A 12,747-nucleotide genomic window follows, 5' to 3' on the forward strand; every position below is an offset into this window, starting at 1 on the left:
CACCTCATCAAACCAAGCCTGACACCGCAGCTGTGACGAATGCAATATATATGGGAAAGTACGCAACAATGACTCTGTATCCCAGGGGGCCGCATGCAGATTGCTCACCACACTTCCCGTCCCTTAGGACCTGTCCGGTGCTGCAATGCTCAATGTGCAAGGCAGGTTTCTGGGCCACCTCGTACTCCGTACCAGAGAAATGGATGTAGAACTGCTGCTTGTTGATGGACTTCCTCAGAGTACGCATGGCATTCTGTAACCTCTGCTTCATGCGCTCCCTCAGGCATTCTACGTTACACAAGTCTGTGGGGGGAATACACCAAAAATCGAATATGTCACTAGTCTTGTTCTTTGCCCCTGCCCTGAAATCTGACGGCCACATACTGTCAGCCTGTGTTCGTCCAAGCCTCGTGATGTCTGGACTGTAAGCTTGAACTGATTGCTTAAATGTGACTCAAAGGACTAGTGTAAATCAGTGTTTTGTCAGCAGTTCAATTAAAATAAGCTCATTTTGCACACACCCCCAAAACAGGTATATACTCAATCAGTTCGCACACACAATAACTCACACACTAACCTGATGTTACACAGCCACACTAACCTGATGTTATACAGCCACACTAACCTGATGTTACACAGCCACACTAACCTGATGTTATACAGCCACACTAACCTGATGTTACACAGCCACACTAACCTGATGTTACACAGCCACACTAACCTGATGTTACACAGCCACACTAACCTGATGTTATACAGCCACACTAACCTGATGTTATACAGCCACACTAACCTGATGTTACACAGCCACACTAACCTGATGTTACACAGCCACACTAACCTGATGTTATACAGCCACACTAACCTGATGTTACACAGCCACACTAACCTGATGTTACACAGCCACACTGACCTGATGTTACACAGCCACAATGACCTGATGTTACACAGCCACAATGACCTGATGTTACACAGCCACACTGACCTGATGTTACACAGCCACACTAACCTGATGTTACACAGCCACACTGACCTGATGTTACACAGCCACACTGACCTGATGTTACACAGCCACAATGACCTGATGTTACACAGCCACACTGACCTGATGTTACACAGCCATACTAACCTGATGTTACACAGCCACACTGACCTGATGTTACACAGCCACACTGACCTGATGTTACACAGCCACACTGACCTGATGTTACACAGCCACACTGACCTGATGTTACACAGCCACACTGACCTGATGTTACACAGCCACGCTAACCTGATGTTACACAGCCACGCTAACCTGATGTTACACAGCCACACTAACCTGATATTACACAGCCACACTAACCTGATGTTACACAGCCACACTGACCTGATGTTACACAGCCACACTAACCTGATGTTACACAGCCACACTAACCTGATGTTACACAGCCACACTAACCTGATGTTACACAGCCACACTGACCTGACGCTTCCTCCTCTTTCATTTCCATCTCAAACTCAGCCGTGATGTGGGAAACCTCTTTGGAAGGGGACTTGCGGCCTCGCCGCCGCTTTTTAGATGAGTCACACTTCAGATTGACAAAGGTCACTTGGCAGTCGTCAGTACAGGGGAACTGCCCCCCTGGGATGTGGAGGAAGATATGGAGGGTTAGTTCTGAAACAGTATTTGTGCAATGCTTAGTCTTGATTGTATGTGTGTAATATACATACATTTATTGAACAACATTGGATATAAAGGACTCCAAATGGATCATGAAACCAGCAAACAGTGATGTACTCCCAGATCCTAATGCAATCAAGGTTCACAAATAATTTGCAGAGTTCATGGGTTTAGGATTTACACTGTCAATGTGCAGTCTATGAATTACTTGTAAATGTGCTCTGGCCATTTACCATCTGCATAAGGCAAAATCTGACCATTACTGAATACAATTGGTGCCCTCTATTTAACTCACCAAGTTAGTAGCAGCATTATAAATTACAGGTTGTATAAAGTAAAGTTAAGAATCAATTTGGAGAAGCATTATTATAAAATACAGTCTGTAAAATCTGTAAGTAGTTGCAGTATTTACCTTGCAGGCTGGGTTTTGTCGTTTCTCTGTGTTTCTCCTTGTTCCTGGGTCTCAAGTGACACTTGGCATCTTTGATCTTAAAACGGGCCTTTTGCTTAATGGGCGGGGCTATTGTGTCTTCATTAGCATCAAATAGAAAAAGATGGAAACATAAACAGAAGAGAAACATTTTAGAAGGGCAGCAAGTAGAAATTATTCTCAGTGGAAACTAGATGAATTGCAGAAACAATAGTTCTCATGCAATCCAACTTTCCCCAATCCAGTGAGATAAAAGCAATTTTATAACAGACATTTCATGGATATTTAGGTTTCTCTATATACGGAAGTTGACAAGAGAAACCAAATATCATGTTTTTGTTGTCTCTCCGTTCCGCCCATTGTGTAATTAGGGTGAACGCTGCTGGCAATACTCTGCCCTCATTTAAGGGTGGTTGGGTTTGATTTGTGTCCCTTTGGTTGATGCTTGGCAATGTGGGTGGATTGACTTCCTGCCTGTAGGGCCCTGTCCACAGTTTCATTGGACCCCCCTGGCTTCCCCCCTAGATTTTACGCTACTATATTACTGTGCTGGGGTGAGTACTGTAGGGTCAGCTGTCCTTCTTCACTGTAAATCCTTGTAAACCTAAGGAATGCACTCTATATTTTCCTTGTCTCCTGCTCTGTTTAAATTTAGGAGGACATAAGGTCTTGACCCACACCTCCCGAGTACCAGGCTCTTAAGACTCCTGCTGCCCCTGTCCCTGTCCTCCTGGCTGTGTTGCAGATCAAGACACCTGCCGACCCCTCCACACACCGGATGTCCCTGTCCTTGTCCATCTGGTCATGCTTCTAACCTGGATTAGATTTTATAGACTCTGGACACAGCCCATATGCATTTATTAATTATTACAACTTCTATTCTTAAAAGGTTCCCCCAGCACAGGCAGAAGTGGACTGGTCACCCCTCTGAGCCTGGTTCCTCTCTAGGTTTCTTCCAAAATGTTGGCCCCTCTCAGGGTGTTTTTCCTAGCCACTGTGCTTCAACACTGTTGTTGCTTGCTCCTTCGGGTTTCAAGCTGGGTGTTTTGTAAAGCACTTTGTGATAACTGATGGTGTAAAAAGGGCTTTATAATTACATTTGGTTGAAATTGGATTGTTATCCAGAATGTACACTATAAAACTCATGCAATCCAACCCATTCTTAGTAGTAGACTTTACAAAATTAACGTAAATCTATGAATTTGCTGAAAAGTTGTCTACCAATTGTCAATAGGCTTATGTGGCTTCTGTTGACCAACATACATTTGGCATTATAGGATGCGCTTTTGTATACAGAAAATCATGCTGGAAGGTCAACCAAATGTGTGTGTACGTGCCCACTTGTGCACGTGTGCATCAGTGTGTGTTTGTGTTTGTAGGTACAGTGAGTGAAGAGGGCATTGAGAAGACAGCCAGGTAAACACACAGCACATTGAGAGACCATTGAGAGGCTGTGTGTGTGGCTCTTTCAAGGAACCACTGATGACACGGTTACCAGTACACCACTGGCTCACCACAAGCAGAGACAGGGGGATGGACTGAACTTTGATTCGGCCAAAACCAGAATCAATGTTATCATTATCTTCGTCTATCATTTCTGGGAGCAGAGCTTGTAAGACTAGCCAGTGATGAGACAGTAGATGAAAAAAAAGTGGGCCATGTGACCGAGGTGGCTGTGAGATTCTTAGGCAGCGCTCCAGGACTAGTGCTTTTATGGTGCTGTATTTTATTTCACCCAACCCTCAGACCACTTTTAAGACTTACACCCCAGCGGGTGGGTCAGCCTGTCATCCACTCACTCTCTACCTCGCTGCCATTCTTCGTCACTGCTTCATTAATCTGGCCATACATGGGAACTTCCCCCAGTTCAAGATGGAAATGTATACTAGATGCCTACGCCAATTGGCGTTTGAGTTTGTAATTAAAATAAACCTGCCATTTTGAAAGCTACACCCTCCTCCTTCCATGACTTTTCCTAAATAGGTGTATATTACATTGTTCCGTTGTCTGAATTCTAAACAAATGGAAAACTATTTAGAGACTATTTACCTGTTTTTTTTTACACCATTTTCCAACTTAATCCGCCAAAAGCACATGCCACTTAGCATTGGTACCCAGGCGCTATTCACCCCTCACTGAATGCATGACGTCAGTGGTTGTATTCGGGATACCCCCAGATAAATGATCAGAGCCTTGGATGAATTTGAATGAACTTACAAATGAAATGCAATATTCATGACCATTCAACATATTAGTTAGGCTACTATTAAAGCGTAATACAAACGATATAAGTTACTCAACAATTCAACATCAACTTGATAGCCCCACTAGAACCCCTGAGAGAGTACTGCAAAAATGCCCTGTTTTTGTAAATGGACTTCGTCTTTTTCTAAAAACTGGTTTTTCGGTAACTTATTCATGTCCCCTATAGACAAACCTTATATGTCAGTAAACTAGGAGCTATAAATTGGTGACGAATTTAACTTTGTAGCCCCACTAGAACCCCAGGGAGAGACCTGCAAAAACGCACTGTTCGCATAGCCTATTCATTTGGAGAAATGGACCTCATCTTTTTCTAAAAACTCCTCTTGGTTTTTCGCAAACTTATTCATGTCATGTCAAATTCTGTAATTCATTATTTCTTTATAGACTATTCTATATAGTTTGATTACGACCCAGTAGATAAACTGGTGCTCGGTGATGCAGCCAAGGAGAATATGTATGCTAACTGGGACGATTTGTTTGCTAATGACGTGAAACGGCATTCTTCTCTGGTGGATACTGAGGGTCTGAAAGGCCTAGTGGTTGTAGTGTAAATTGAAACCTACTGGAGGGTGTTCTGCACAATTGAGTAATCAATCTGTGAAATACTGCCTCAGACTCTCACAATGCATTTTTTACCTGCACAGGTAAGCAGGGCTGTGGTGGCATTCCTCTTCTGTGGTGCCTTCCCAGGTTGCACTGGGACACCACAGCTGAGTGTGTAACTGTTCTCCGAGTCTGTGGGACAAATATGGAATTTAGCCATGGATCCTTTACCAACAGAAATTGGTATCCAGGTACCAGTGTGACATTGTCTTGAAATGGTTCTGTGTATGTGTGTGTGTAACCATCTGAGCACGCATTTGTTGTGTGTGATTTTCTTGGCTAGACACGGTTCTGATGGATTACAGAGGTTTAAAATAGTTTTATTTGTTTTATATGGCCTCACTATCGTTGGTATTTAAGAGCGACAAATGACTGCCATATGAATCCCACCATAAAAGAAAACACAGTCTTGCACACCTCATTCTCATTTGCTCACACACTTACACACACACACAGAGACATAACGCACATGGAAATCCAGTCCAAAATGCATTGATGAAGACTTTAGACATCATAAACCTGAGATGATTATAGAAGAATCCAGACTTAACGTGCAACCACAAGAATTTAAGCAACTTACCTCTGCCCCGAATTAAGACATTCTCTCGAAAGATAGAAAAACAAATATTTCACTTTGTGTTTGAGAGCTATCCATCATCCTCACACTGCTGCAGCCAAGTCAAATGGAAAACTGGTCTGCTCAAAGCAGTCTTAACGGGAACATGGCAGGCTTGTTTGAAAAATGTAATGATTTTATAGAAGTCTGTCTGTTTGTGTTGAGCACATTCACATAAGAACCTGACTACCTACACTGACAGCCAATAGCTTAATTGCCATTAACAGCGGCAGGGGAGAAGCAGCAGACTGAATCACTTACCGAGAAGAAATACTGAGACATTTATCTGAAATGGTCCACTGAAGGGATTGTTTGTCCAGTGATTAAGGTTAGAGTTGGCTTTGATTTGGCCTTTCATTTGTATACAAATCCCATAATAGATATTCTTGACCGAAGAGTAGACATGACTAGACGAGAAGCTGTGATGACTAATCTTGACCTCTAGATGGCAGAAGAATGTACAGGGTGGCTAATGCCCAGTTAACCATGGACAGGCAAGCATAATGATAGGTAGGGGGTCCTTGAGGTAGAGCCGTTAGAAGTAGTTCAGGACTACAGCATCGGAATTAAATACATAGGATACATAGGTAATAGGTAGAGGTTTAGGATGAAAGTCCAGCGAAAATCCCACTTTTAATAAAGTTAATATTCTGTAATTGTGAAATAGTGTTGCTCATTCATCCTGTACTTGTGGGAAGGAAAACTAAAATCAACTTGTATCTCAAACAGTCCAAAGAATGCTTGTACTTTCCGTATAGATTATGATGACAAACTCGTGAGCAGAAAGAGCTGGCCAATAAACAGTCCAGAGGACGAGGAGCTGGTCTCTCAGCATTCTACTTAGATTGGACCTAATATTTGTTAATTACTGTAATACACCCACATCATTCTGCTGTTGGGGTACACCCACAGAATTCCAGCACAGAAATTCTGCGGTTTAACACAATAAGAGAAACCTTTCACTACAGGTATATTGTAAGGCTACAGGTCATAATTATGAAGACATTGGGAAACACTGGACAGTTACTTTTAAGATACTCTAAACAGAGAGATGGACAAGCAAAGTCACTGCAAAAATCGATTTAGTTTTCTTTGAAATGGTCGGTTTCTCTGCTTAATTCTATTGGTTTGAAAGTTGTAGCATTGGGATTCAATTGTTGCTTTGAGTTATGTTTTATATTTTATGTACAGTATGTAAAACAGGATGAAGTTGAATGTATAACGTCACATGCCCAATACTATTCAATTTCTATGTTTTAACCGTGAAGAAATCCCAACAAAACACTTGTTGGTATTTCTGTGTATAAGCTGCATACCTGCAAGGAAGAGAGCGTTGGAAGGGCAAGAAAGCGAGCACACCTCCACCCCGCCTCGCTTGTCGCAGCTGAGCTGGGCACGTGGCGCTGGTTTCCCATTGGGCGAGCACTTCACCGCCTCTGAGGAGCACAGAGGGTCACATCACCATGACAACCACCGATGACAGACAGCGCGCACGCTCACACACACCCGAAGACTGGAGAAGAAACACATCTATGACACACCCAGAAGATGTTTAGGTGCTTACCGATGCAGTCCTTCTTGTTCCAGTGGAGTTTCTGACTGGGCGGACACACACACTCGTAGCCTCCTTGGGTGTTCACACAACCGTGCTCACAGCTGCCATTGTTGATACTGCACTCGTCGATGTCTGAGAGGCAACCAGAACAGAAAACAATCAGGAGGTATGTGTGTGCGCGCACTCATATGGCCGTGTATCGTCACAGTTTTCAGATCGACCTCATCAGACGTGCAGTGTAACTTCTTCAGCGTGAGAAGGCCCACGTTCCTCTGGGCTCTTCACCTGATTGACTGTGCTGACTGCTGATAGAATGCCCCTCAGACACAGACTTGTTTAGTCTACCACCATAGCACCTTTCTGTCAGTCAGGTGAACTGGGGTCACAGCGCACAAACACACAAACACGTCAAATCCACCGTCTCCTCGAGACAGGTGTGTCGCAGGTAGCACACATACAGATGCTCACACACAGATGCTCACACGTGCAGGGACGTTCTGTCTTTCCTTCTCTCTCTTCGTCACTTCACTATCTCTCCTTTACTTTCTCGCCTTCATGTTCTCTTTCTCTGTCAGTCTCTTAGGGCTTCTCACATTGTTTCTGTCATTTCATGTATATGTGCCTGTCGTCAGCTACCTGTCTGTCTAACTCTTTCCCATGTATTTTTAAGTGTGTTGGTGGGTGCGTGAAGAAATACTCACCTCCGCAATGTGTGAGGCCATACAGAGTGTATCCCTGCTGACAGACACACTCGAAGCTGCCAGGGTAGTTGATGCAGGTATGGTCGCATGTTCTCTCGAAAGAACACTCGTCAATATCTGGGAGAGAATAACACGAAACAGTGGTTGAACAGCTAAATGTATACAGTATACATTATTTCTAGAATGACAACTTATTCCCGTTATAGTGCATTACATTTTGACCAGGTGCCATTTCAGATGCAGCCCCAAACTGGTCGATGTCTTTGTTATGAACTGATCCACACTAGAGTCAGAAGGGTTGGTGTCAATTCAATTTAAACTCAAAGACCCTAATTACAATTCCAAATGATTCTCATTAAAAGCAATAGAAGAATTCTAGCTGAATTTATACAGATCCTGCGTAGCAGAGTATTTGAAACAGGCTATGGTTAGAGTAGACTTCACATGCTATTGTCAAAGCATAGATTGGACATTGTAATGGGGTGAGACACAGAACGGACACAGGGTGTCTTCAGGGCCCTGGTGGGCATTTTATTAACATAAAGAGAAGGGTGAGGGGAGGAGGTGAAGGAGAAAACAAACTCAAAAGAAAAAACCCTTTCTTGGGGAGGCAGTGTCAACTCTGGGGCAGCCTCCCATTGGAGGTTTGAGAGGAAGGGGTGCAGGGGTTGGCATCCTTTGGCAGCCTCATGCACCTTCCATATTCTGGCCATCTTCCTCCACATCCATGTTACAGCCCTCTCTGGTTCATCTTTTCTTGTTTGGCCTCAACTCCGAGCGGCTCCCTGGGAGCCCAGAAATAACTTGTTGAGCTCTGTAATGGTGCTGGGCCTCCTGTCAGGCTTGGCCAGGGTTCTGGGCCTTTCGTAGGGCAGGTCCCACCATTTTAGCAGGGCCGGCATAATGTCCCTGGAAGGCTCCTCGGGAACTGCTGGGGCTCTGAAGGAAGCCTTGAGTTTCTCCAGGGCATCTGCCCAGTCTGTGCTGTTGTGCTGCATCTGGGCAAGGAGCTCTGACAGTTGGACACTGTCCTCCCACAGGCCCGAAAACAAGGTCCTCATTCCCCGTAGGTTGTAGAAAGGAGACACTAATGGACATGGACGTTCACTGATTCTCTTGCCCAGGGAGCTCTGAAATACCTCCCCAGCCAAGGTCCCAATAAGAGGCAGGTATGTAGGGGCAGAGCTGGCTTTGCTTGCTACCCCTGAAAGATTCCAGAAGCTACTAACATTTTTGTGTGTACACTCCACAATGTCTTAACGTGGAAAAAGAAAAATACATCCATGACAAATAGAAATGAATAGAGAACAGAAGTCCCCTCATTCCTTCAAACTGAGTCTTAGAGACATCTGAGAGGAGTGTAAAGATTCAAAACCAGTAGCCATGCCGGTGAGAGCACAGGGTGATGCGGGTGGATAGCGTGACCTCTGCAGTTGGAGATTTGTTCACATATGAGGGGTATCAGGGAAGATCTTATTATATCTGTATTCAAACATTGTAATATATGTAAAACCGTAAATTGTAGAAAACAATGTCTGGAGTTTATTGAACAGATATGAATGTACAAGTTATCCTTCCCAGTTTGCTTTGGAGATTTCAGTGCCTATCTCTTCTTCCCATCTTCCCTCGATAGCATCTGTTAAAGGCGGTTTGATGGATTAATATGCGTCATATACACAAAAACTTTTTCCTAGAGGTGGGGCACATTTTGAAGCAGCCATCAAACAGAGAAGATCTCTATCCTAAGCCAGTAGGACCTGAAGTGTCGTCAAAAAAGTATCATAAGATAGGGAATTTGCAAGAGCTGGTAATTTCTTCCCTGTTCTTTTATAATCCTACATGCATGTATTGATAACAGAGTCCAGGTGCATAATGTGTTTCTGGAATAACAGTTAACATTTAGCCTGCTTACGTGGGAGGGAGTCTAAACAGCCATAGACTTACAGCATGCGTGCACGTTGGGCCGCTGTGCCTATAATTACAGTAACGATTCGTTTAGACTAGAGTGGGACTTACTAACAATACGACCACAAAGAACTGAGCAATACACATGTGCAATACACAGGCATCTTCCTCGGTTGCAACAGAGATCCTTTTTTTTTGCCTTATTCCTTTTGGGAAACCAACAAGCTGATACATGAGTCACAGTTTGATGTTACTCTCCATGGCTTTTCTAATACAAACACCAAATATTAAACTGCAGCTTATAAGTCCGGTCCATTTATCAGACTGGAGTTCACTGTAAGCAAACACTGCACAGGAAAACAAAGCAGAGCTCTGCTTCATAAACACTCTCAAGAGGTCTTCTCAGGCCTTTTCTGTGGGGTGTTCACAATGTGCTTTTCAACAGACCTCCAGGCATCGGCACACCGGACAGGTTAGATTGGCATGCTTGAATAATTAAACTGTTCATCACCGCAGCCATTTACCACTCGAATATCTTCAGAGTGGTGCGGCTGAACTGCATATTTCATACTTGCATAAAGAAGTGATTGTTGTTGGCTTGGCTCATGTTTAGTTGGGACAGTGTGCATACCCAATGGAAGTGATTCATAAACACCTCAAACAGCCTGTCAACTGCCTATGAATAACCACATGTGTCCGTATCTCTGTTTTCGATGGTATGTTATGAGATTTCAAGATGTAGGTTGCTATTCTACTCACCCAGAGTCAGAAGAACTTGTGAAAACCACAATTTCTCTACATGCAAGTTGGATGGGTGCAGATTGAATTTTGTTTCTTATGACTGTCAGTAACATTAACAAATGTACAAACATTAATTACTGTGAATAGCGTTTTGAGACATTACCAACTACTCTTTGTAGTAGTTTGGCTTAGATTGAAAAGTTAGGATTAACTATTTTTTTGTGTTTGAGAGTTCTCCACTGTAACGGGATACTTCAAAAAAATGTAAGGATATCACCATAAACATGGTATCTAAGCATTTTGTCTGACTAGAACAACAACCTAAATGGGTAACTAGAACAACAAGCTAAATCTAGAATCTTTAACCCCTAACCCATTTTTTAATATAGCTTTAATGAAAGCAATTTCCATTCTTCATCTCCACTAGCCTTGTACGAAGATCCAGCCTAAAGACTCTCTTTCTATCCCTCCCTCCTCTCTTTTTCTTTCAGTAGGTAACAGGCAAATAGTGTAGCTTTTCTCAGACACATTACCAGGAGCTATTTTCCCTGGAAGAGTTTACTAGCGTGATGGAAAGAATAAAAAAAATGAAATAAATACACGTTTTAAATAAATATCAAGAGACAAATAACACTTGTCAGCAGATGGAACAAGACCCGATGTTGGACGCTGGATGCTTAGCCAGTCAAGTATGCTGATGTTTGGAAGGACTGTGTGTGTGTTCCACCCATTAGCACACACCCAGAGGCTGAGTGCATTATTGGTGTGTGTAGAGTTGTGTAAACTGTTCGTCGGCAGTCTGTTTTGATGTTTAATATGACAGTGCTGTGAGTGTTTTTGGTTCCGGGACAAAGCACTCCAGGGTGTTGTTTTTAATAAATTAACTTGTGTTTTGTGCCTCTCCTGTCTCTCCTGCTGTGACTTGTGTGAAATAATCTGCATTTGTCCTTCACACATAACCACAGATCAAATGAGAAGAAGAATGTGTTAATACAGCTGACGGTAAATGGCGCACCCACTGGAGGACGTTAAGTCAATCTAAATAACAAGCTGATCTCTGCATGCCATTACAAGTGAATGATTACATGTTTGATTCAGCAACGAACATAAAGCAATTAGCGAGTTATACCACTGAAAGTCACTGCTGTACCATATGTAAGATGACTGTATAATCTAGAATGTACAGTGAGTTTGTACAGTTTTCTTGGCTGTGTGTTTTGAGTCGTTGTTGAAACTTTCGCCCACAGTCTGAGGTCCTGTGTTTATCCTTTCCACAACCATGAGCAGTATCCCAATCCCTGCCTCTGAGAAGCATCCATGATTCTCCCACCACCATGCTTCACTGTACGGATGGTATTAGCCAGGTGATGAGGCTTGGCATTCCAGCCTAATAGTTTGATTTTGGTCTCATCAGACCAAATAATCTTTTCCTCATGCCCTCAGATTCCTTCAGGCAGCATGTCATATGCCTTTTACCCAGGAGTAGCTTCCTATTAGCCACTATAGCATAAAGGCGTAATTGATGGATTGCTGCAGAGATGGTAGATGGTTGTCCTTCTGGAAGGTTTTCCCATCTCTGCAGAGAAACTCAGATGTGCTGTTAAAGTAACAATTGGGTTCTTGGTCACCTCCCCGACCAAGGCCCTTCTTGCCTGTTTACTTAGTTTGGCCAGACAGCCTGCTCTAGAAAGAGTCTTGGTAGTTCCACTTCTTGGAGCCCTCTGTGCTCCAGGGAACTCAATGCTTCAACCACAACCTTCCCAAGATCTATACCTCAACACAACTCTCTGAGGTCTATGTAAAGTTCTTGGATTTCATGGCTTGGTCTTTGCTCTGACATACACTGTGAAGTGTATGACCATATATAGACATGAATGTTCCTTTGAAAATAATGACCAATCAATAAAATGTGCCACGGTTGGGCTCAAATCAAGTTCTAGAGACATTTCAAAGATGATGAAAGGACAAAATATACACAACATAGAGTATCTAGTCTAATGATTTAAATACTTCTCTTTCCAAAAAGTTGGGATACTGTGTTAAATGCAAAGAATAATTTTTTATCCATATATTTTATAAAAAATAGTACAGAGACAACATAACAAATGTTGTAGTTTTGTCCATTTTGAATTTGATGCCAGCAACAAGTTTAAAAAATTTTGGGACAGGGGCATATTTACCATTACCTCTTCTTTTAACAATAATCTGTAAGCACTGGCATAGCTATGGTGGGTGCAGGGGGTGTGTTTGGTGACAAGTGGGCCTTTG

At 43.0% G+C, this 12,747-nt stretch overlaps 1 protein-coding gene across 6 annotated transcripts in view; it reads right to left on the minus strand.

The window, feature by feature from the left end:
- scube1 (signal peptide, CUB domain, EGF-like 1) overlaps positions 1–12,747 on the minus strand; it is a 118,397-nt gene that overhangs the window by 9,242 nt on the left and 96,408 nt on the right. For 4 of the 6 annotated variants that reach the window (XM_034290067.1, XM_029116957.2, XM_029116955.2 and 1 more), the window contains 7 exons: positions 7,834–7,950; positions 7,142–7,264; positions 6,894–7,013; positions 4,995–5,093; positions 2,076–2,192; positions 1,442–1,624; positions 109–303 (listed from right to left, as the gene is read on the minus strand). In XM_034290067.1, the coding sequence (XP_034145958.1) occupies positions 109–303; positions 1,442–1,624; positions 2,076–2,192; positions 4,995–5,093; positions 6,894–7,013; positions 7,142–7,264; positions 7,834–7,950 (954 nt within the window). The remainder of the gene's footprint in view (positions 1–108; positions 304–1,441; positions 1,625–2,075; positions 2,193–4,994; positions 5,094–6,893; positions 7,014–7,141; positions 7,265–7,833; positions 7,951–12,747) is intronic. The other 2 variants (XM_034290068.1, XM_029116956.2) reach the window with 1 other exon arrangement.

This window comes from Esox lucius, chromosome 23 (genome assembly GCF_011004845.1).
Source record: "Esox lucius isolate fEsoLuc1 chromosome 23, fEsoLuc1.pri, whole genome shotgun sequence".
NCBI classification, from domain to species: domain Eukaryota; kingdom Metazoa; phylum Chordata; class Actinopteri; order Esociformes; family Esocidae; genus Esox; species Esox lucius.